Source organism: Gobio gobio (genome assembly GCF_949357685.1).
Source record: "Gobio gobio genome assembly, chromosome: 15".
Taxonomy (NCBI): Eukaryota; Metazoa; Chordata; class Actinopteri; order Cypriniformes; family Gobionidae; genus Gobio; species Gobio gobio.
In genome coordinates, this window is record NC_137108.1 from 30,614,253 (window position 1) to 30,641,088 (window position 26,836).

A 26,836-nucleotide genomic window follows, 5' to 3' on the forward strand; every position below is an offset into this window, starting at 1 on the left:
CCGTAGCCAGTTCCCTCTTTAAAGTTTAACAGCACTTGTTACTCTCACCCGTCTGTTATGAGGGGGCTTTGTAGTGAGGAAGGTTTCCGCCTGGGGAAGCTCATTTATGGGGCTCCAGAGTTAGCACATAGCCTTTAGCTATAGGACTGGCCTTCATTAACCATCCCAGCAGCCATTATCAGACTCCTCCTAATGAACTACACCATATGGACACAGTTACAGCAAGAGAGAGAGAGATGATTGGTGAAATTTTACTATATGTTTGCGAATGAAGATGCCAGTGTTTAGACTTTGTTCAGCAGAGCAGAAAAACAACAAAAGATATTAATCAGAGAAAACGGCTCTATAAAGACTTGTTTTTTAAGAGCTGACAGACTTTTGACTGTACGTAAGGACAAATTGCAATAATATAAATACGGAAAATATGGTAACACTTTACAATAAGATTTCAAAATGTTGACAATATGATACCTGATGCAAAATAATAATGAGCTATACTTTTACAGCAAATATTAATTGGTTGATTCCTACATATACATTTTTAGCATTTCAAGGTTCCTTTTACACAGAAGTGAACTACTCATTTATGTTTCTCACAATTTATCTTTGGCTGCATTATAATGATTTTCTAATACAAATATAACTAAATGCAATGACTTTATTAAAGATTTGTGCATTTTGCTGCACAAGATTCAAAGATCAAGTGAGTAAAATAATCTGGTCTTTACATCACTAGTGGTCGGATATCTCCTAATATTTGCTGTAAATCAAACCGCTCATCTTGGTGAAGTTGGACACTGTCATATCCACTGTCATACAAACTGGCTCAATCTTGCATCTCAGTTTTTAGAATGCTGTGTCCTGTGTGAGAGGTTGCAAAAGTAGTTGTAGTAAACTGCTTTTTTTCTTTGTGGAAGCTTTAAGATGTTCAAGCTAATATTTATAGCAATAATTTTGACTCATATCAGTATTGCATGTCCATGTTTTTTATTGATTTAATGAGTTACACTTGTATACTTACAGTTTAATAATTTTAATGTTATTTCTTGGGGGTATAAGAGCAGTGAGACTGTCCAGACAGAGCCCACACTCCTCCCCCCAGCATGTAAGACGGCACAGTGTTAATTGTGGTGGGTTTTTCCTGTATGAACCAGTGGGGGGAGAGCTCTATTCTGTTTTACTGAGCACTTACAGATGTCCCTTAAGCTTTTGATGTCTTCATGTTTTTCCCTTTCTTCTCTCTCTCTCTCTTTGGCTCTAGTTATCGGTTGGTTTACGGTTTTCTGTACAGAGGCTTGAAGATGCCCCTCCTACCATTGGCTTTGAGTTACAGATACACAGGTACAGTAACTCACCTTTCATTTCAACCAAATCCCAATTACAAATGTATTAATGTATGCATAATGTATTCTCACAGCAATTACCTTTGACTCACACACACACACACACACACACACACACACACACACACACACACACACACACACACACACACACATTGACACAATGCAATCTCTAGCTCCTTACCCTAACACTAACTGCCTAACACAAACCCTTACCCTAAACCTACCCTTAAAGGATTAGTTCACTTCAAAATGAAAATGTCCTGATCATTTACTCACCCCCATCTCATCCAAGATGTTCATGTCGTCTTTCTTTCTTCAGTCGAAAAGAAAGTAAGTTGGAAATTAAGTCCTGGATTTTTCTTCACATAATGGACTTCAATGGCAACCAACGGGTTGAAGGTCCAAATCAAGGCAGTTTCAAAGCGCTTCGAAGGGCTTCAGAGGCTCTGCCCAATCCCATCCGAGGAATTGGGTCTTACGGAAAGGTCACGTCTGTGACGTAGGTGGAAGTACCGACCCAGTGCCGAAAAACTTCTCCTCCGACTTCAAAATTGTCTGACATCGTTGGGTTACTTTTATTTTTGTAAAGGGCGTGATTTAGTCTTTGCACATCCGTTTTAACACTGGATCTGGGTTTTCCACACGTGTCACGTGCGTGACCTTTCTGACGTGATGGCATCATACGTCGTGAAGAAGCATAACACAGAAGTCGTGCATTTGAGGTTACTTTATACTTTATATTTTATTTTTTATTTTTTTAAATGACCAATGGTTTCGCTAGATAAGATCCTATTCCTCGTCTGGGATCGAGCAGAGCCCTCTGAAGCCCTTCGAAGTTTTTTGAAACTGCATTGATTTGGACCTTCAACCTGTTGGTTGCCATTGAAGTACATTATATGAAGAAACATCCTGGAATATTTTCCTCAAAAAACGTAATTTCTTTTCGACTGAAGAAAGAAAGACATGAACATCTTGGATGAGATGGGGGTGAGTAAATGATCAGAAAATTTTCATTTTGAAGTGAACTAATTTTTAATTATAAGTAACCTAATAATAAACTTATCCTTAAATCCAAGTCTTGACACTCAAACAGGCCTTTAAAGGAGTCTCAGAAAGTGAGGACCTGCCAAAATGTGCACACACACACAGTCATTCGTTATTTCTGGCCAAATCATTGTCAACACCCAAGTCCTTATGTTCCCTCTGGTCATAAAGTTATAATGTGTCTGAGAAGCTGAATGTGCCTGGCTAACATTTCTGGTTCAGGTATTCCCTACGTTGTACAGTAGAGTCCGAATGTCCCCACATGGATAGTTAAAGAATGTAAAAGAAAACGTTGAAAATGTAAAAGTACAAAATGTTTTCTGTAATGTTTAGGTTTAGGTAGTTGATAGAATATTCAGTTTGTACAGTATAAAAATCATTGTGTCTCATCATAAAAATCATTGACTACTCATAAAACACAAAGACGCAACATGTGGTACCTAACTTATAATTTGATGTAAAGGTCTCTCGCACTACTCAATAGTGTGTGTGTGTGTGTGTGTGTGTGTGTGTGTGTGTGTGTGTGTGTGTGTGTGTGTGTGTGTGTGTGTGTGTGTGTGTGTGTGTGTGTGTGTGTGTGCGCGAGAGAGAGAGAGCGAGAACAAGGTAAGTGGTGCGTGTCACTTTGATGTATGTTTTTGGGGGTCATTTTGTAAGCAAGGGCCCCAAATGTTGGTCGTTATAGAGCCAGACTTCAGAACAGGAAGCTGAGTGTTGATAAGATGTCCTTGGATGGGTCACAGAAAATGGATGGCATTCTTTAAGAGACTCTGTTTGCCTATGTGTGGGTGTATGTGGAGAAAAATTGCAATTTTGTATTTTTACAAAAAGCTTTTTTTTGGTCCTCTGTTTTGTCAATGTTAGGGATGGGTCATAATGGTTAAATCATCCAACAGCCAACTAGTGTGTGTGTGTGTGTGTTTTATTTTATTTATTAATCTGATTTTAAATTTAAAAATGTGTCTTTTAAATTAAAATATTAATTATAAAAGGCTTTCTTAAGACCAGGTAACTCACTGGCTGGTCAGTTTTGGAGTTTTGCGTTTCATTGCATAGTGTATTTAGCAAAACAATCTCAATCACATAGTTTCCTCCCCATTTGGTTTGCATGTCCTTGGCCATGTTCTGTTAAGCACAGGGGTGAAATGTATTCGTTATAACAACACTCCTCACTGTGATGTTACTCACACATATGCATGGGGAGGTTTTTATGAGCGCATGTTAGTTTTGGGGTGTTGAGATGACTGCCAGGCTGCTCTCAGTGGAGGGGATATTTCCCTAAGGGGTTAATCACTGAACCCTAAAGTCTCAGAGCAAGGTTAGGTCAAACAAGAGGGCGAGTCTACGTATGTGTATGTGTTTTCGCCTGCACATGTGAGTGTGCACATGTAATATGTTTGCACTTAATTGTGTGTGCTGTATGAATGCATTGGTGGTGTGTGTCTTATCTGTTTCGGTATGTGTGTCTCTAGAGAATAGAGAAATTTTCTGGTGACTAATGTTAGCCACATGTTCCTTTGCCCACTCTGATTTTTCACCTTGAGACAGAATAAGAGTGAAAGACAGAGAAGGGGGAGAGAAAACTACAGATACAGAGAGATAGAAGCCAGGTGTCATGCAGCAAAAAAAACTTGAATGTTTTGTCTATCAAGTCTTTTAAAGTTGTGTGTGTATGACATATGGCTCTGATGGTTGGTTTTTACTTTTAAAAGTAATTCAAATTATGTCATTATTATTAAAAACGTTCAAATTATATATAATTCCATTCAAACATTTGCTTTCGGACATATTTGTAAATGTTTTTGAACAAAGTTTCTTCGTTTTGTTGCCCTCCTAGGTTGCATTTATTGCAATATATAAAACAAATTCCTGCATTTTACTGTTTTTATGGTAAAACTTAATTTTCAGCACCATTACTCCCCTCTTTAGTGTCACATGATCCTTTAGAAATCATTCTATGCTGATTTGAGGCTCAAGAAACATTTCTTATCAATGTTAAAAACAGCTGCTAAACATCCATAATTTGTGGATACATTTTTAGAACACTTTTTTTTTCTAACATTATTAATGTATTTTGTAACATAAATATGTTTAATAATACATATATAATGTAGTCACTTTAGAACAATTTAATGTGTGCTTAATTTCTGTGCCCAAACTTTTAATATTTAATTTAAACCATATACTTTATATATTATTCTTTATTTTATGTTAGTTGGATTCTGATTGTCTCAGGATGGAAATGTGGGTGCTGGAATGAAGGTATCACATTTCTTGACTCATGATTTAGTATTTAATAAGACCTGAATGAATGAAACAAAATCTTACAAGGCTTCAAAGATTCTTCCATCTCCTTGTTCCTTTCAGTCACATGGTGTGTTTTATGGCATATAGTAAATATATCGGGTTTTTTTGTGAGCCCGTTATTCCACAAGATCAAAGTTTTCAATTGTCAGATTTTTTTATGTTTTTTTTTTTTTATGCATACATCCTCTCCTTTGACTTAGCTTCCCTGGAATTATATATATCTTTTACGATTTACTTCTATGTTTTTAACAGCTGTATAGTTACCAGGATGATATTTAATAAGGTGTGCGTCACTGACAGATATATTAGGTTTCTATAGGCTAAAAAGAGGCCCATTAGTATTTCAAATACAGTACATTGTCCAATTATAATACAATTGCATTACTAATTGGTAAAACAATTTAAGGACTTTACAAAATAAGCTTCTTTTTGGGCAGGATGTCACATCATTTCCATTATTTATGTTTGTCCACACAATCCAGGTGAAATTCCTTTTGTACAATATTTGTTTATTGTTGTGTGATATATGAAAAGAGTGTTGTCTAGTGTACCGGTTTATGTGCGTGGCTGGTGGAGATTCTGTGGTTTTCACTGCACAATGACCGGCGAGACAGTTGACTCGGGGGAGCTCTAGGACAGCAACACACTCCGATGAAAACTGTATTGTTCCCTGTTCATCCTCTCGTCCTCGCACACTCAAAGGACAGACATGTTCACAGAACACAGATGCTCCCTGCCTCAGGCTCACACATGGAACTGTTCAGTAGTCTGAGACACTGTGGCCAATTCACTAAGACCTAATACAGAAGAGCCTTACTGTCTCATACACACTACATAACTCTTTATGTTACTGGCACTTTATTTTATATCAAAATGTTACCTTGATAATGTAGTATACATAATGTTTATGGAAGTAAAGATTGTTGTTGCAAATAAACTTTATATTGTTTGTTTCTCTGAAAAGCTCTAATAAGGACAACTCGAGAAGCGTCCCAGTGAATTTGACTCTAAGCATTGTGGCGAGAGCACAGGTGGAGATCAGAGGGTAAGTATCTCTTTTTATCTGTCTCACTGAGCAGAAAATGAGCAATCCTAGTCTAATTTTAATGAAAGAACCCAAACTACTACTGTTTGCCTGTTCAGAGAGATCTAGAGAGATTATCCAACAGGCCTATATTGGTTACTAAACGCTTCTGTTCATTTAAAATATTGTCTTGCCATTGTCTATATGAGAAAAATTAGAAAATAAGGCCAATAAATCTCTTACTTTCCCTCAGTCAGATGTTTTTGTCTTGTTGAATATCCTGTTAAACTTGAAAATCTGCCACACTTCAAAATTAAAACCGATTTGAACTTTAAATATATTTAAAGTTCAAATCGGTTTTAATTTTGAAGTGTGGCAGATTTTCAAGTTTAACAAATAAACTGTAAAAAATAAAAACGGAAAATGTACTGGTCATTTTCTGCCAGGACATTATCCAGTAATTTTACGGAAATTTCCGTTAACCCTTAAAGGAACACGCAGACTTTTTGGGACTTTAGCTTATTCACGGTATCCCCCAGAGTTAGATAAGTCCATACATACCATTCTCATCTCCGTGCGTGCCATGACTCTGTCTGACGCACCCACCGCTTGCCTAGCTTAGCACAAAGACTGGAGGTAAATGTCTCCAGCTAACCTACTGCTCAATAAATTACATAATAACACCAACATTTTCCTATTTACATGTTGTGATGTGTATAGTTACATCGTGTACTAAGACCGACAGAAAATGAAAAGTTGCGATTATTCCTGCGTAAATAATAAAGGAACTATTACGCAGCGCCTGAAAATAGTCCCCAGCTTGCTCTCTGTGCAAGCAGGTTGTCACGTTGGTTATGTTGATGGAAGTTATCCCATTTTCAGGCACTGCGTAATATCATTGCGTCGCTGCACGGCAGCAAAGTTCTTTGATTATTACGCAGGACTGAGATAATAGTTCCTAGCCATATCTGGGTCTTAGTACACAGTGTAACTATACACATCACAACATGTAAATAGGAAAATGTTGGCGTTATTTTGTCACTTATTAAGCAGTAGGCTAGATGGAGCCGTTTACCTCCAGTCCCAGCATTCCAGTCCCAAAAAGTCACCGTGTTCCTTTAAAACACAAACTAATGTGTAATTCAAAATACAGGTAAAACACCTGTAAAAAACAATACGGAAAATTCCTTCATATTTATACAGTACATTATGTCCTATTTTTAGGGACTTTTTTTTTTTACAGTGTAGTGTTTATGACTGTACATGCTAATTGTTTGCATCTTACAGTACCTGCTTGAAAATCCTCTCTATGTGTTCCTCAGTGTGTCCCACCCAGCTCAGGTTGTTTTGCCCTTCCCTCGATGGGAACCCAAAGAGAAACCTGTGAGAGAGGATGACGTCGGCCCTCAGGTTCAACACATATATGAGGTACAGAATAAACAGACACAAAAACAAAACATACATGGCAAACATGGAGATTCTCGGATACAGGAATAGAAGAAGAGATAGATTTTAAAAGTACTGGGATTAATGTGCTCTGTTGATTGACCAGCAAACTTTGTTGTGATCAAAGGGACCCAGATCAGTAATCACATTGAATAAAACACACTTGCATACAGTACATAGAAAGTAGACATACAAGCATGCCACAACTAATCACAGCTGATGTACAGCAGATCTTATCTTTAACACACTGAGTGTGAGGGAATTTAATGTGAGTTAAAGATAGTTTAACTGTGACTAAACGTTACTTTTTTTGTAACTCTCTCCAACAATAAAATGGAAACTTTCCCTATGGAGCGTAATGCATTCAGCTAGCAAAAACCAACTTCTGTAAAGCTATTTATTTGTTGTTTGTTTTTGTGGAGACTCCTGACCTCTTTTTGCTGTGAGAGGGCCTCACTAACCGGCATCTGTCCCGCAGCTATTAATTTTTTAATTGCCTGTAATGTTGGCCAGACGCTTTACAGATGGTTTGTGTTAGAAGCAGCTTCAGCTCTGCCATGTTCAGTCAAACCGCTAGTGCTAATGCTAATGCTAGCCCGGAGTGTTTGATTTAATGTTTATCCATTCTTGTACATTTTCCCATATTAAATAAAAATGTGATGATTCATATTAAAAGTATTTGGCATCAACAACACCCCTTATGGAATTTTGCCATAGTTTTTCACAATAGTAAAAGTTTGGAAGTAGTATTTTGGAAGAAACATTGTAGATTCATACTGAATGTACTTAATTTTTCATCGTTCATTTGACATTTTTCATACGATTCTATCACTCACTTAACGTTATTAAAAAAACTCGAATAAATTAATAACACTGTTGAATGTAATATTTAGATCTCAAAATGAATATCCATTTTTCATACTGTACATGTATAATGTTGTGATTCCTAAAATCACTTGAAGTGAGTTTTATTTGTAATTAAATAAAAAATAATTTACACAACATAGTATGAATGTTATTTAATCAGCCATTTATCGGTTATTGGCTATAACATGAAAATAATTTTTAAAAAAAATAAGTATATAACGGGATCAGCCATACAGATTACAGATTTAAATGTATATTTTTACGTTTGGTGAGTTGTTTATGCTGAATTTGGTTTAAGTTTATGCTGGTTTGTTGCTAATTTGTTTCCCTTTTCTTTTTCCCAGTTACATAATAAGGGTCCAAGTTCAATAAGCAGGACTGTGTTGGAGGTGGGCTGGCCCAGTCAGTACCGTGAGGAACACCTCCTCTATGCCCTTCAGATCATCACTGACGGACCTGTTCACTGCAGCGTCAACGGCTCCCTCAACCCACTGAAGCTAGAGGTAAACTCACTCTTATCACTCTATCCTTCTCTGGTTTTTTTCCTCCCTGAGAGTGTCCTTTCTAAAGAGAGCCAGCTCCAGAAGAACGAGTCCACGTCCACAATTTTTAACACCGCTTCAGTAAAGTCGGCCCCCTGACAAGATATTTCCTCATACACAGAGCCAGTTTCTTAAAGTGTTAGTTCACCCAAAAATGAAAATTAGACCATGATTTGCTCACCCTCAAGCCTTCCTAGGTGTATATGACATTCTTCTTTCAGACAAATAAAATTTGTCAAATCCGTCAAAAATGGGTAATTTTTGAAGGGGATACTCTTTCACCGTAAAGTCGACTTGCGTACCGCTGACCGCCGGAAGCTAGTTATTTTAGTCAATAAAGTTTTAAATATGGATATTTTTCTTACACAAACACGCCACTTCGCTTCAGAAGGCCTTTATTAACAGCAGTTATATGATGGATAGATGCACTTTTTTGAACTTCAAAAATGACCCAACAATTCACTGCCATTATAAAGCTTGGAAGAGCCAGGACATTTTTAATATAACTCCGATTTTATTAGTCTGAAATAAGAATGTCATATACACCTAGGATGACTTGAGGGTGAGTAAATCATGGGCTAATTTTTATTTTGGGGTGAACTAACCCTTTAAATGAATGTTTCTTTCTTCATCTGCATTACAAATTTCTCTCTGGCCTGTGTCCTTAGCTGTCATAAATCTCAGGTTTCCGTGCTTTTACTAATGAGCCTCAGATAAATGTAAAGCTGTGAATGCTGAGGCCTACTTGCTTTTGATCAGAGAGTGTTGGACTAATTCTGACCCCTCTGCTCTCTTGACTGGACTTCATTATCGCTCTTCAGATTTCACGTGCAGTCATTATGAAGCGTCACGACGTCCTCGTGAAGCCTCTGTGCCTTGTAACTGATCTGCGTTCATGCTGAGTTCAGAATTTTAACCACCTGGACTGATATTAGAGCTCTTTTCCTGTGAACTTTAGAGGAGAGAATTATGCTTAGAGTTTTGGCCTAGAACTCTGTGTCTGCCTCTCTGACCACATTCACAACAGTGACTTATTTTTTTTCTATCATTATTTTAACTTAAAATACTAACTGTAAGTGTATAATATAAGAGAAATAGAATTTTTTTTTTATCTCTCCTTCCTTGTGACATTTATTCATAAATCATTCAGTGCTGAAAACAGCTTTTTAACAATATTTATTTTGAAAAGTGGTATATAAATAAAGTTCAATTTAATTGACAGTATTTGTCTTCAGGTTGAACATTGCACAAATTATTACAGATAACATGACATGTCTTTTAATGTCTTTTAAATTCTTTAATTTGCTTATTAATGGCAGCTATTTAATTTTATAACTGTATTATATAACTTCATGTATAATTATTATATCGCTGCTATTTTTTAAAATGTATTCAATTAATTTTATCATATAATTTCATGTATTTGGCATCAAAAAGTTTGTAAGTTGTTGAACAGGATGATTTGAGATTTCATGCCTGTTAATAAATACAGTTGACAATCCCAAATGCTGATTTTATGGCAGTGTTGTTATTGTTAACTATTTAAAATAACAGTATTTGAAATAAAACTGAAATAATATAGAATATAAATATCAGGTGAAAACTTAATTCAATGAAAGAAATTTGAAACTGAAAGTTTCAGTTGAAGTGCTAAAATTACTAAAACTGGAACATAAATGCTATTTTATTTAAAATACATATAATTTAATTTGAATTAAAGCTTGTCATCTTTAGCATTATTCTTGCTCATTTGCACACACACACTTTTGATATGGCACTAATTAATTAATAAAAGCTAAATATAAAAATATATTATTTTCAACTAAAATGAAAGGGAATACTGAAAATATAAAAAATAATAGCGAATTCTAAATATTATAACTACTGATAAGGTATAAATAATACTAAAACTGCTTTATGAATGTAACTGTTATTGCCTACACACGTCATGTTGCATCTAATATTAATTTTTCAATTCCTCTCCCATCTCTGTCTTTCTCTTGTCTCCTTAGACCTCCACTCTTCAGGACACTCCAGAATTACTGGGCTTTCTGAGGAACAGCAGCGGTCCGACTCGCCATAGACGATCTGTTTCTACAGCCCAGAGCTACAGCAGCAAGATACTGGTACACACACATACACCACAAACACTCTCACAAACCACCTGAAGCACATGGCTGCACGCCCTGTGGGAACAATCTTAAAGATGTGACGGATAGATTCTTATGTTGAACTTGACGTGTTATGGGGACCTGTGTTGACCTCAAAGGGAGAGTTCACCTGTAAATCTCATAACAGGTCATTTATACTGTGCTTATTGTCTTGCTCTCTTGAAGTGTCTCTTTAGGTTAGTGTGTGTGGGGACCAGGTGGTTTTGATCATCTTAGTCCATCACACCTTAGGCAATGTGATAAGGCAGGGCAGAGGGCATGTCCTATGCACGTACACAAACAGTTGGCATTGATACAACATACATACACACCATCACTCAGCTCTTTAAATGTCACCACTAAAATCACTCAAAATTAAGTGTGAGGCTTTTAAAACATACAGGACATCTGCAGAGGTACAATGAGGTGAAAATGCTTATATTTTACATTTTTCTAATTTGACACAAATTGTATTATCAGCTGAAATGTTGAATTGGAAAATGTTTCATTTTATGTTTAAATGTTTCAAAATCCTAAAACCTGGAACGTTTATTACCAGGTTTTATTTAGATGTTGAATCCCAGATGTTTTATGTGGTCTCAAACTTTTGGGGTCACAGTACATAATTCCTCCACACACAGGAAGAGACTATTAATGTGAAAGACCTTCTCTACTTTTTCTCTAGAACTGCTCTAATATCAACTGCCTAATGGTGGAGTGTGTCGTGGATCGTTTGGATCGAGGGCAAAGCGCAGTGATCAAGTTCAGATCTCGTCTCTGGGCTCACACCTTCTTACAGGTACTTTTATGACCAAGGAAGTCTTGTTTGTTAACATAGTTAAAGGAATATTCACTCAAAAATGAAATTTCATCATTTACTCATGTTGTTCTAAAAAAATTATCACTTTCTTCTGTATGACATAAAAGAAAATTATTATTATTTTTTTTTTACATACAGTAGAGTTAAAGTCACTGGGCTGAGTGGGCTGTAATGTTTTTGCTTGCCAACGTTCTTCAAAATATCATCTTTGGAAAAAATAGTGTTCAGACAATGAAAGCCAGTGGGTCCAAAACAACATTGAACCCCATTCACTTTCAATGCATGTTGACCAAAAAAGCATACAGTTTGCAATGACATGAGGGTAAATTATGACTTTTTTGATGAAATTTGTATTTTTGGGGTGAACTATCCCTTTAAGAAACCTGCTTGGAAAACCAGCATGCAAAGCACAACGTCTGCCGGTCTTTTCAGCAGGGACACAGTGTATGTAATCACAGAGAAGGATGCGTCATTGAATCTACTGTAGTGTATAAACATTCACAAACTGTCGCAGTGTTTTTGGATGTTATCTTCACGGTATCCCTGTAAAGTCCAGCTGGTGATTTTCACTTCTTAAATCACTGTATGATCAAAGGCTCATATTAAGCTGTGTTTACACTGACTGTGATTTGCAGCAACAAACTTACCAGCAGTAATTCATTTTCAATGAGCATTGTCTGTGATGAGAGACCGTGGCTGATGCAACAAAGTTGAGCAGAGTTAAGCTTTTATGCAAATGAACAACATAGTGTTGCCATGGGTACCGACTTCAGTACCAAATTCGGTACCAAATTTAAAAAATGTGTCAATACCAGCATTTCCCTCTAGCATTTTGAGCACTGTTGAACGGATTCTTAAACACCTCTGATTGGCCATTGTGTTCATGTGCTCAACATATGTGATCCGTGCTGGCAAAAGAGTTGGAATGCGCATGGGCAGGCAAAACAACTGAAAAATTATAATTTTGGTCGATTTTGAGGTTTTCACAAAAATGTGTTCATTAAGCCCTTGTCTAGCGATTCCAATGCTCCAAATATCAAATAAAGATCTAAAAGTATCTTTATTTGTATGTTTTCTGAGAGGAGTACCTTTCCTTTGTCCATGAAAACGATCTTACTCGCGCTGACCGACAGATCTGACCAGTGCGCACAAAGATGCCTCAGGCAGTGCACAATCCCGGTATACATATACACGGATTTACAGTATTTCAAAATATCTGTCTTAGCGAGTATTCACGCAAACATTATCTGTTATGTCTTTTGTGAATGTTTGGTTAACTGTTGGGGGAAAACATCTGATGTGTGACATTATTTTAGATCCTTGGGTGATACAGTAGGTCTTACATTTACATTTATTCATTTAGCAGACGCTTTTTTCCAAAGCGACAACTGGGGAACACAGGAAGCAATCCGTCATGAAGAGGCGAAAAAACACCAAAAGTGCCTGAAATACTAAGTTTTGGGCATTACCCAGAGCAGCACATGCTAGAATAGGGAGGAAATAGAAGACTTGTTTGGGTTTTTTTTAAGATGGGGTTAAAAAAAAAAAAAAAAAACATCTGTATGCTTATTGCGACTCATTTTGCCAGCATGGTCACATATATGTCTGTGATTGGCACACAGGAGCGTTTGAAAGCAGGCGTCTATCAGCGGATATATTAGGGATTCGCTAATAGACCCCTGCTTTCAAACGCTCCTGTGTGTATCTGTGTAAGAGCGTCAAAGATGACTATTTACAACATGTTTTTGAAGCATTGATCAGGGGAAGATCGGCACATTTGTGGCATTGTAGCTAATCACAGACATATATGTTGAGCGTGTGAATACAATGGCCAATCAGAGGTGATTAAGAATCTGTTCAACAGCGCTCAAAATGCTAGAGGGAAATGCTGTTATCACATTGTTTAAATTTTATTGCCGACTTGGTACCCAGGTCGGTACTCATGACCAGTGTTGGGGGTAACGCATTACAAGTAACTTGAGTTACGTAATAATATTACTTTTTCAAAGTAACGCATTACTTTTCAAATTCACAACAAAATATCGGAGTTACTTTTTCAAAAGCAAGTTTTCATATTAATTTGACTGACAGCTCTCCTGCCCACATGTTGAGAAGAATAAGTGCAGAGGCGTTGTGTGTAAACATGAGGGTTATTGTAGTTCCAGACTAAATGTGAGCATTTATTTATCTCACTTGCACAATAAAGATTCTGTACTCCTCAAAATGATTAAAATCAGAATGCAAAATCAGAGTACTATGCAAACCTCCAATAATTAAATGTTAAATAAAACAACTATTTTTATGCATTTAATCTACCTTAATATTTAATTTACCAATGTCTTGCTGCAGACCTTTGATGATGAAAATTACTAGATTTTTTGTTTTTATTGCTAAAACTTTTTTCTCCTGCATCCTATTCTACCATTATCCAGAATGGCAGCACAGCAGAGCTGCGCCCTCTACTGTTCATGCGTGAATTTGCATTTTTACCTCAGCCTGGGGCTTATTATTTCAATTTTGGTGTGAAGAGGTCTTTACTGTTGCACAAAAATATAACTTTTTTTGTTATAAAAATAAAACAAAAACAAGCCCAGCCCAGGTGAGAAAAAGTAACGCAAAAGTAACGTAATGCATTACTTTTCTTAAAAAGTAACTTAGTAACACAATTAGTTACTTTTTAAGGGAGTAACCTAATATTGTAATGCATTACTTTTCCATGTAACTTTCCCCAACTCTGCTCATGACTACCAATGAGAGTGCAGACAATGAAGTGTAAGAACAGTTTAGTGTTTTAACGGGACAGTTCACTCGCCCTCATGTCATTCCAAACCTGTATGACTTACTTTCTTCTGTGAAAGACAAAAAAAGGTATAATGTTTCAGGTGTTTGTTTGTTTATTGTTAATGAAATAAAAAGTCTTTTCATTCCAATGAAAGAAACTTGTACAGGTTTGGAACACCATGACCTATAAAGGATTAAAGGATGACAGAAATAAACTATCCCTTTAACATGGTGTTCATGGCCACCCTTCCTCTCTGAACATGACCAAGTGTTTAACTCAACCTCAGATGTTAGGCTGGTGAGATGACATCACCAGTCTAGTTAGACACCTCAGTTATGTGACGCCATAAACCCTGACATCGTCAGAACAAAATGCTTTCATCTCATCTTCAGAGGAACGTCCATAGAAACCAGACACTTGAATGAGAGCACGTACGTGTGTCTGCAGAGAGTAGTGCTCTTTGCATGTGTGTGTGTGTCTGTGTGAGTGATCGTAGTTTGAAGGAAGTGCTTTAAGTTTTTGTTTTGCTGCTCTTTTGACCACTGCGTCTCGTTAAGCCTCATCCATGCTGAAGCTATTACAACTCCGCGCCCTGTCAGACACCCGCCATGTGCGTTCTGTTAATGTTAATCTGACATTTTCCTCTACGGCGAGGGGCCAGCCTCTGTCCCGTTCGCTCTGAGATCTTTCCATGTGTGTTGTATTTATGCTAATCCATTGCTTTCCTCTGGCAGAGACGGAATGACCACTACACGCTAAACTCCACGGTGTCCTTTCAAGTGACGGCCATGCCTTATCGGATCAGAGCTGATACACTGCCACACCAGAGCAAATCAGTGAGTAATAGTGTGTTTGTGTGGGTGCAGATTAAGAAAGTAGAAAACAACAGGAGGAAAAGGAGAACATGTGGATTAGAGCAAGAGAAGAAAAAGATTCTCAACTAAGGGCTATTTAGAAGGGAGTATAAATATGAGCAAAATTAGGAAATGTTGCAAGCCAGATTCAAACTCTCAGTTTCCACAAGAGCACCGAGATCATAGTACACACTACCATTCAAAGTTCACTATAATATTTTTAAATGTTTTAATTATTCAGCTGGGATGCATGAAACTGATCAAAATTGATCACACATATTTCTATTTCAAATAAATGCTGTTCTTTTTGTATCATGTTTTCCACAAAAACATTAAGCAGCTCAACTGACCTCAATGATAATGATAATAAGAAATGATTAATTATTAATCTGCATATTAGAATGATTTCTGAAGGATCAATTGACACTGAAAACTGGAGTGATGAATTCATTACATTTTAAATTATATTAAAATAGAAAAAAAATATTTTAAATTGTAATAATATTTTGCAACAATAGTGTTTTACTGTATGTTTGATCTAATAAATATCTTACTGTCCCCAAAATTTCAAACAGTAGTCCATGTGCAACCCACTAGGCTACAGCTAAAATAATGTTATTCTTAGAAGTACATTGAAGTACCATATAAATACCTTGGTACTGAAATGTTATGATGTACCATGGTATCACCAACACTTACTGATACAATCGCTGTACACTTTTACCGCCACAGTATGGCTCTTTATGTGTATTAACTACATTAGGGCTTCTTAGCTGAGTGCTATAATCAAATCACAACACCTCTACTTCTCTGTGTACTGTATAAAACTGTCAAAAAGGAAGATAATGAAATTATAAGAATAAACAAAACATTCTTAAGGAGCTTCTGTTACATTTAGTTTAAAAAGAGACCAAGAAATGAGAGAGATAATAAGGGAAAGTAAGCTGTCGACCTGATCAGTGGGTGGTAAAATATTAATGACTTCTTTGTTTGTGCGCTTGTGTCTTTAAGATCGGCACATTTGTGGTGTGGGCCATTCCTGACGTTTCCTTTGCCATTCCCCTGTGGGTAATAATTTTGGCTATACTGCTAGGACTGCTGGTGCTGGCTATGCTTAGCCTAGTAATGTGGAAGGTAGGTCGTGGCCATAACACACAAACACACACACACACACACACACACACACACACACACACACACACACACACACACACACACACACACACACACACATACACACACACACACACACACACACACACACACACACACACTCTCACACACACAGTCTTATACTTTACTTCTGGCTCTACACATGATGCTGTTGTGAATACAGTAATCATCAGTCAGACGTTTTGTTGCTATTTTGAAAGAAATTAAAGGGATAGTTCACCCCAAAAAGGAAAATTCTGTCATCATTTACTCACCCTCAAGTTGTTCCAAACCTGTATGAGTTTCTTTGTTCTGCTGAACACAAAAGAAGATAGAGTGAAGAATGTTTGTAACCAAGCAGATCCAAGCAACCATTGACTACCATAGTAGGGGGGAAAATACTATGGTAGTCAATGGTTGCTCTATCTGCTTGGTTACAAACATTCTTCAAAATATCTTCTTTTGTGTTCAGCAGAATAAAGAAACTCATACAGGTTTGGAACAACTTGAGGGTGAGTAAATGATGACAGAATTTTCCTTTTTGGGTGAACTATCCCTTTAATACTTTTATTCAGCGAGGACATTAAATTGATCAAAAGTGATGGTAAAACATACCTCCGTTAATCCAAAATACAATAATACAAAAACTACCTTACTAACTATTAATAAGCAGTAAATAGGAGTTTATTAAAGCTAAATTCGTAGTTAATAATGAATATGTATTCCCCATACCAACATTTGAAATGCTATTCTTTTGAACTTTGTTGATCAAAGATTGCTGAAAAAAAGTATCACGGTTTCCACAAAAATATTAAGCAACACAAATGGTTGCAACAAATGTTTCCTGAGCAAATCAGCATATTAGAATGCAAGGAATCTGTTAATCCTGGTTGAGAGAGAAAATACATGCTCTCAAAGCGTTTCATGTGTATGTTGGCATTAGTCTTCAAGTCTTCTTGAACTGTAAAATCCGTCTGTAACTGCGTCTCTGCTTCAGTGAAATAGCAAAACAAAGGAACTACGGGGGGTAGAGAAAGAGATGGCTGTAAGAGATAGAGTGAGAGAAGGAGATGGTGGAGGAAGTGGAGAAGGGGGTTGGAGGATGTGAAGTGAAAAGAGGTATGGGGAACATTGAAGAGCTTGATGAAAATTGGCAAATCAGGTTAACAGATGGGGGGGGGGGGTGCTGTTGCAGTTAGGCATTAATGAGCCATTTTTGATTTTATCAGTGTTTTGTCTACACGGGCTGTTCTCAGGCACTTGATTGGGTCCCTATGGAGGAGACATGCCCTAATTGGCTAACATGCACAAACACACACGTATGCATTTAACACACTGAAGAGTGACGAGTGTGCATGGGTGCACAAGAGGAAGATGTCAATCAGATGCTGAGAGGGGGGTTTTACAGCAGCTGAGGCTGTTTAACACATCTTATAGGTAGTGTCACATATAACAGATTTGAAAAAAGTGAGAAAACTTAGATGCATCCTGCTAAGAATACGTAATTGCCCCCTCTTGTGGTGAAGTTGGTTGTTGACGAAGTGTTAATGAACTTCATCAAAATCAAAATGTTAAATTAAAGTGTATACACACAGTATGTATTTAAAATTATTTGAATGTAGCTATATTTAATTCAAATTGTGTGTGTGTGTATATATATTTGTGATTATATTTATTACAAGAGCGTGACAATTTGAATGAAATTTCAGAATTGTTTGCTAATTTCCTATATCATACATGTTTTTGATTTAATGACAGCAACACTCGAGCTGCATGACATCATCACAGATTACATTTTCACAAATGTTCATGTTTTATTAGTGTCTAGAAATAGTGCAGAATGTTTTAAGCACTTGGTGTGTGTGTGCGAGGTGTATGTATACATTCAGTGCTTCAGTAATGTCTGCTGAGGAATACGTATGATCTTTTGATTACCTCTTGTGATTTCTAATTTTAAAGCGAATTATATCAGTTCAATCAGCATATTCATAAACAGATCTACTTGAGCTCCACTGATTGTGGTCCTCTGAATCTCTGGTCTTAAATGGGTCATGGCTTTATGCGTGTCTAAGAGCACATCTGTGCAAGTGTTTTAGCAGACAAAACATTGGACGAAAGGAATCAAGTATGTTATCCCAGGGATCACATTCTCATTCTCTGTTCTTTTTTTTTTCTTCTTTTCCCCACCCGCCTCGTCCCACCTGCTCTCCTTCTTCAGTGCGGCTTCTTCGATCGGGCACGGCCACCCAAAGACGATGACGTGTCAGACCGCGAGCAGCTGACCGCAGAAAAATCCACAGATGCGTGAGAGCCGAACAGATGAGAAGTGTGAATAAAGAGGCCATGGGATAATTCACCATGAGGACAGTGCAGGAGCTGTGTTTCGAAGGTTTCAGTATCTTTGTAGAAGACTACGGATCCAAGCCTCTAAATAAACTACAGCTGCCACACTGGACTGCGATCTGTGAGCTGGGCCACAGTACCACTCAGAAACTTTCATAAAGCTTTATTTAAAATGGCAGAAGATCAAGAAGTCTGATAGAGCTGCAATATCCACAGTGTCCAAAGAGCCACATGGCAGTACAAGACTAGAGGCTGACCAATACAATCAATCCCAAAGATTAAGATCTCACTGTCTGATCGACTCCATCGACGTCCTCTAAGTTATGATGAAAAAAACATTTTGTTTAACATTATCAATGGAACACCAGCTCAGCACAAGATCTGGATCATTCCACAATACACTTCACATTGGCCACATACACACTGCAGCTAAATATAGATCCACTCCCTTTTAAGCCATTTGCTGAAATTTCTTTTGCTTTTAAATATTTGACACCAAACAGGTTTAACTGTTGCAATCCATGTTTCATGTTTACAGCAGAGAGATGCTAAAACATTGGCATGATTATTACTAGAGCAGTCTTGGGACTGACTCCTGTTTTCTGTAACCACACACAGAACGATAATTTAAGGGGATTCACCCCCACATTTATATAGTTGCCACTCCCAAAACTTTGCAGTGTGTGTATATATGGTCATTTTTTACAGAATGTTATAAAACATTACATGTCACATACTGTATACAAAGTGTATTGTACTGTATACAAATCATTTATGTCACCTACAGTATGTACATTATGGATTTTGATAAAAAGAACTGAATTTTACAGATAAGAATGCTAATGATAAATTTGTAGTGGTAAATCCTGCAATCTGTGGCTGACTAGAATCTTTATTCTTACAGAACTGGTGCTTTGCCTCAACCCACAATGTAGTTTCACAGCAAAGGCTCATACATGCCTTGTCAATGATTGTACTGATTACATAATGAAGCTTGTAAAATAATTGCTCAGAAAGTACAAAGATGGGGAGGGGGAATGAATAGATTTAAATTACATGTGCAATAATGAGACATTTTTGAGTTGATCATTTGTGTGTACACTGGCTCCTAAATGTTTAAAACCTGAAGTTCAGGTTGTTTTGTATATAAAGTTAAAGTACTTATTTGTCAGGCTGACATGAATATTTCTTTTCCAAACTAAAGGGAACAAAAATATTGTGTCTTTCAGCGCTCTAAATGCATAGCTAGATAATGTTAGACGACGTATGCACATTTATTTCATCTGTTGGTCATTTTTCTAAACGACTGCTGCTCTAACATGTTGCATTCAGAGCATGTTAATGACAAAATAACATTTTCTTTTCTTTCACGTCAATGTTTTTTTTTTTTTTTTTTCACCTCAGTCAATGCCCACCAGTTCCTTTCAATACATATGGACTGATAATACAAGAACCACATTTTGTTATATTTTCTCCTTTGGAAGGATATGATCAATATTTCAGTCCATGAATGATGTATTGTGATGTGCACCCCTGTCTATTTTACACAGATCTGAAATTAAAACGAAATTTGAAACTATTCTTTCTGTATTAGATTATTTTTTCTGTTGATTGTACAAAGTGACGCTGTAATGTAGGGCTGAGCGAATATGGGTAGAACTCTTTACTGCTCTAGTACTTCAGAAATCCCTTTAAAGGTATACATGTGAATCATGGCACAATGGCCTCCCTTCATCACAATATACTAATGCCTATCCAGTGCAAGGGATTGATCAAAATGCTGATTGAGGACTGTTGGGACACTCTCCAGGCACAATGACCATATCATTTGCTTCACAGGACACATGCTTTCCACCAGGGCCTACATACTATTTATCTACTAGTGTGTTCTAACATGTAACTCATCATGTTTGGTGTCATCTGACAGCTTAAAGTGAGCTTAATAGAGATATTAAGGTCAGGGGTTCTCAACTCTGGCCCTCGATGTCCACTTTCCGGCAGTTTAGCTCCAACCTTGAACAAACTCACCTGCCTGTACTTTTCTAGTAAGCCTGAAAACCTTGATTAGCTTGTTCAGGTGTGTTTTATTATCTTGGTACTATTGGTTAAACGTGCATTGAGGAGAATATGATAATGTACATCTCCCCCTCTTGATCAACACCCGTTTGCCATATCTTTTGGTTTTTGTGTCAGTTTTGGTTTTTGCGTTCCACTCAATTTTAAAAATGCAAGGAAAGGTAACTGTTGATCTGGGAGAAAGTCTTAACCCTACCATTCCCATACACTGGTGCTTTTACAGCCTCTCTTTCACAGCAGGGAATTATTTGTTACTGCTAAGTTTGTCTACAGCACGTTGTTCCATTCTATAGTCTGTATATTTAAACATGTAACTTAATAGATAACTCTGCCTGCTTTAAAGGCTTTGAGAATCGTATCTTTTACCACTGATAATGTTGAAAGATAAAGTGATTGTAACTTTTGTTTCTAGCGTTCAGGTTAAATCCTACGTTTACCTAGAAAGACTTTTACCTTTAAAAAAAAGTAAGAGGTTTCAATCGGTTTTCAATATAACAACAAATTTAATGGAGTCGGTCAGATTAACTCTTTCCCTGCCAGTGTTTTTTAAAAAAAAGTTGCCAGCCACCTCAAATTTTTATACACTTGATAAACCTCTAGAAGTGACCTAATAATTAGAATTTCCTTTAGGATTTCCAGTGGTTGGACGCATTGATGACACTCATATTCCCATCATCACACTTTCTGATTCAGATTACTGTATGGGATGGAAGGATGCTGCCAGATGGTAGTACGAGATATATGCCATAACCACCACCACAGCCGTTAAATTCATTTATTTACTATTTGTATGGTCATCTTTATTTCCTACAAATACTTTATTCTTTTTCCTGTTGGATTTTAATATTCTTCCTCCATCTCCTCTTCATCTGTCAGTGGTGCTGGAGTTTGGCTGGCCTGAGTAGAAGTCAAATGTTAATGTCATTACCCTAATTAATAAATGTAACAGGTGGGATTAGAGAACATTTCATTATGTGAAAAGAGCATAGACCCTTTTCACATTTCTGGGTTTCCGAGGCTGAAGTTATCATAGTTGGGTTAACTTTTATAGCGGTGAATGAAAGAATACATTAAACATATATTTTTGTGTCCCCATTTGCTCAAATAGCAAAAGAAAAACTCCACAATAGTGATTTCACAACTTTCAAAAAGAGGGGGAAAAATTGTGAGTTTGATAACGGAAGTGAAAAGAAAGAAATATGTTAATTTTCACCATCACTCCCATAGGATAGACGCTTTATTAGAAACTCCCTCACAGCAGCGGTAACTTGTTTTTTGTAATTTGATGCAAAAGTAATATTATAAATGTAAATAAGTGTTATAAATGTGCATAAAAAATAAAAAAAACGTTGCAGGATTTACAATATTGATTACCATTAAAACACGTCATCACTGAGAAAAGGGTCTATGTGGGAAAAGCTGCTGCACATTGGACACTGAATGATATTTATTTAATATGTCAAATGTTTGTAGTCATTAAAACTACACCCATGAACATTTTATGCTTAAAGCTTTACCTGGTTGAATTATGTTTTTATTTTTCATGTTTAGCTGCTGCCACATTCTTTTTTTGCCTTTTGGATACCATGAAAATTAAACATTTTGAAAATTACATATTGACCCGGAAGTATGCAAATGTCTTTTTGTTGGGTGCTGTTGCCATGGTGAATCGTAATTTCGGAGCTCCATTGATCGTGGCTTTTCATGTTTGGGGTGCATGTGCTTTACTCATGCTGCGTTCCACTCCAGTTTTAGACACGCACTTGCGAACTTCCCTAAGCACTTCCCCTGGGGGAATCCCCGCCGCCATTTTGAAGTGCGTTCCACTTCGTGAAGTGGACAAGGGAAGTTTATATGGACAGACCCTTGCTCCCTCGATTTTGACAGAGGGAGCGAGTCTACTTCATATGTACACTTCAGGCAGCTTCATTTACCACAATGCAACACCGCCTATCGCGTTTAATATACCCCACCACAAACAACTCAATGATATTTTTTATTATTTTTAAAAACATTTAAAACAACCCAAATACACATAATACATATAGAATGCTGCATTAAACAATTTCGTAAAGGAAAAAAAATAAATCAACTCCATAGTGGATTCGAAGTGATCAAGGGCTTAGGACGTTCCAGTTCAGTCCATTGCAAAGGTTCCTCCAGTAGTGGACACTCATGCAACGTAAGCAATGACGCACATCCGAGTGAACGAGACGGAGGGAAGTTAACGACTGAAGGGCATAATAAAAATGAACTGGAACGCAGCATCAGAGTCTACTCAGAGTTGATTGAACTACCTCAGTTCAGCTGTTCTGAAACCCAAAACTCAGAGTTTCCCATCTCAGAGTAAGTCAACTCAGAGTTCAGGTTTAAACTCAGAGTTGGTTGAACCTCCTTACTGAAACGGGCCACTGAATGTGGACAAGTTTCATAAAATAGCATGCGCATACATTATGCTATTGCTTGTTTCTGCTTCTTCTTCGGCTGTTTTGATCAGGACAGGAGATTCCGTAACGTTACTCTTTCAGAAGATGTGTCACAGCGCCCCCTACCGTAAAAACAGTGAAAACACGGCAAGCCGGAAATCATGCCTTTTTAGGTTTGCGTTTGGAAATTGGACACACTTTGCCAAAATAAGGACGGTTGCGAATCAGTGGTAGCCTGGTTAAAACCAGACCAAATTTGCCGGAAGTTGTCTGGGTTTTCCCAGGCTAAATCAGTGGCAGAGATGGCGTCGAAACGTCCCTTTACTGAAGCGGATTTTTCGTGCCCTGTTTGTTGCGACATTTTCAAAGATCCCGTGTTGCTTGGGTGCGGCCACAGTCTGTGCAGAGCCTGTACCCAACGGTACTGGATGGTCAAAGGGTCAAGAGAATGTCCGACGTGCAGAAAAAGATCCAACAAATATCCAACCTTTAATCTGGCTCTGAAAAATTTAAGCCAAACTTTCCTGGATTCCCGAGGCCCTTTAGAGGAGCTGTGTGAGATTCACCGGGAGAGATTGAGTCTGTTCTGCCTGCATGATGAACAGCTCGTGTGCTTGGTTTGCAGAGAGTCACTCGAACATAAAACACACACGTTCCGCCCTGTCCGTGAGCTCGCCGAGGAACGAAAGGTAGCCTACATGTTGATGATGTTTAATGATCTTAATCCATTTTGCTATATTTAATATTCGGATAAACAAATGTCGATTTAATTTTAGAGGCCTTTTCGGAGAGAACTTAGTCTCTTGACTAGAAAACGGAAGATGATACAACATGCCAAATATGAATATAATATCCAGGCTGAGTACATATGTGTAAGTTTGATTTATTAGGAGCCTGAGTCTGAATTTGTATTATTAATATTATTGTTACAAAAGAAACATATAACATGCTTTTGTGTGTGTGTTTGGTGTTTAGCACCAGGCCTGGCACACAGAGAATGTCATCAGGGAGAACTTTAAGCATCTTCACCAGCTTCTGTATAATGAAGAAAAAGCAATGCTTGCTGCACTGAACGGGGAAAAAACACAGAAAACACAGCTCATGAAAGACGAAATTAAGAAGATGAATGACGAAATATCATCTCTGTCCAGTCTGATAAGAGAATTGGGAGATCATTTGGATAGTGGGGACATCCTGTTCCTTCAGGTTAGTCCTTTATTATTTCTTCTCTGCTTGTCTTTTATCGTTTACTCTGCTCTCCCATCGCATCATTTTAAAAGGTTCATTAACGTTTAATATTTCCTACATTTTCAATAGAAATTCAAGGATATGATGAAGAGGTGAGCAGACTTTCTGCTTTCCCTTTTTTTCTACTTTCAGTATTGGTACTGCTGAGTCTGACCTCTGAATGTGCTTGCAGAGCCCAGGACATGAACCTGGATCCAGAATCAGACCCAGTTCATTGGGGGCTTATTGATACCGCACAATACCTGGGCAATTTGAAGTTCACGGTGTGGTCAAAAATAAGACTTACTGAAACAAGTTACTGTGAGTTGATTTTTAAAACATTCAGACCATTTTTTTCATGGACAATATAAAGATTTTCTCCTGTGAATTTGCAATTATTTGCTACATCTTGGGGTCGTCTGGTTATAGAAAAAAATAAAGAGAGTTTAAAACACGTTAGTAATGTACTCTTTGCAGCTCTTTGTTGGTGTCTTATTTCATATTTGTATTTTCTATCATTTCCAGAAAAAGTTAATTTAATGATTTATGCGATGTCACCATAAAAAAAGTAATAACATATTTTCCTTACACCTTGAATCTTAATGGTTATTTTTACATTTTTTAATAAGGAACAAAGGAAAAAACTCATTTTAATTTCAGTTTACATCTTGATTGTATGTTAGTTATATTTTTTGTTTTAAAAACGTTTTTTAACAAATATCGAAAATGATTAATTCATAAATATCATCACCGTTTTGGGGAGTCATTCATGACATTTTATAACATGAACTAATCTTCTATTGTGTAAAAATTCCAATTATCTGATGTTTACAAAAAATTTAAATTTACATTGACACACAGTCAAGTTTTAAAAAAAAATATTAATAAGCAGTTTTGTTATTTTTTTCCCGAAGTATCTTCGATTGATTACATTAATAAAGCAACATCTCTCTTTTTTTAGCTCCTGTGGTACTCGATCCCAACACTGCTAACTCTCAACTTATACTGTCTGAAGATCTGACAAGCTTGAGGGACAAAGATGAGCTTGAGGAGGAAAAAGTGGCTGGCACGCAGAGGAAGCAGCTTCCTGCAAACCCAGAGAGATTTGATAGGTTTCCCTGCGTTCTGGGCTCTGTGGGCTATTCCTCAGGGACACACATTTGGGATGTGGATGTAGGAGACAGCACCTTCTGGATGCTTGGAGTCGCTACAGAGTCTGTCCAGAGAAAAGGAGCCACCAGTTTGCCCAGCGATGTGTGGTGTATCGGCTGTGACAGCAACACGCTCAGTCTGAAGTCTCCTCAGGAGTCATACATCCCTTTGGTTGGGTGTGCGAAACCGAAGCGAGTGAGAGTGAAGCTCGATTTGGATAAAGAACAGCTTTCATTCTCAGATCCTCTCAGAGATGCACTCTATTACACATTCACAACCAATTTCATGGAGCCGGTCTTTCCGTTCTTCTGCAATCTGTGCAGCATCTTTCCTCTGAGGATTGTGCCTGTGGTCAAGACCTGTGATTAAAGGAGATACAAAGTTTGTTTGGAAGTTTGTTTTGGTCTTGTCATTTTTGTTTAATTCGTCTATGGCAAGGCAAACGAGAAACACTACAAACTGACGAGTGATTTATCGTCTTAGCAAATGTTAACTCTGTGTTCTTGAGTGCTCTCTTCTTTCTTTAATTAAACTCACTTAACATTAATTTAAACTGTTCTATACTGATCTGTAATGTTCAATCTTTTGGTAACTTTAGGTACAGTAAGAGTTTAAGAAGTTATTTTGGTTTTCTTTGAAAAAAGTGTAAATTGCTACATACAAATAAAGCATAGAGTTCACCATGATCTTTATCATTGTGTATTGCACTTTGTCTCTCGTGTTTGCATGCTAGTGAGAGAAAGCAAATGGCTCACAGAAAGACAACTGTTCTTACAGTTTGATTCAATTTCTTACTTGTAAGATTAAAGCTGTTACTAGGAACAATTGCAATGTTTCTAATAAATAGTGCAAGTGTAAAAGTGTTATTACTGTTGGAGTAGTTCCAGAACAAGTGCCGATATCTAATGAATAGTTAAAATGGTATACAGGAATAGATAACACAATTTATAGTAAAACATTATCATAGTAAAACTGGAACAGTTACCAGCAACAGTTTGAATAAATACTAGTCTCATATCAGTAGTTGATATCTGAACCACAGATCCCCATAGAAATCAAAAACAAAAAAGTAACAATTGAATAGTTACTTGTAAATGTTGGGATACTGACTAGTAGCAAAGGATTCAGTACGACTATTATGTATTATGGTCTATCCATCCATTATCCAAATTGTGGGGATGCTGGAGCCTATCCTTTTTATAGTATTATAGTAAAAAAAATTAGACAGATGTAATACAGAATTATATAGTATAATTCAAATGCATATTTTGATTGATT

At 37.1% G+C, this 26,836-nt stretch overlaps 1 protein-coding gene across 1 annotated transcript in view; it reads left to right on the forward strand.

The window, feature by feature from the left end:
* Positions 1 to 20,257, forward strand: part of itga8 (integrin, alpha 8) — an 89,125-nt gene extending 68,868 nt beyond the window's left edge. Inside the window, exons 22-30 of the mRNA XM_079836657.1 lie at positions 1,262 to 1,341; positions 5,662 to 5,742; positions 7,044 to 7,149; positions 8,379 to 8,537; positions 10,589 to 10,702; positions 11,412 to 11,525; positions 15,063 to 15,164; positions 16,194 to 16,316; positions 18,553 to 20,257. Of these exons, the coding sequence (XP_079692783.1) occupies positions 1,262 to 1,341; positions 5,662 to 5,742; positions 7,044 to 7,149; positions 8,379 to 8,537; positions 10,589 to 10,702; positions 11,412 to 11,525; positions 15,063 to 15,164; positions 16,194 to 16,316; positions 18,553 to 18,642 (969 nt within the window). The 3' untranslated portion in view covers positions 18,643 to 20,257. The remainder of the gene's footprint in view (positions 1 to 1,261; positions 1,342 to 5,661; positions 5,743 to 7,043; positions 7,150 to 8,378; positions 8,538 to 10,588; positions 10,703 to 11,411; positions 11,526 to 15,062; positions 15,165 to 16,193; positions 16,317 to 18,552) is intronic.
* Positions 20,258 to 26,836: the final 6,579 nt, after the last annotated feature.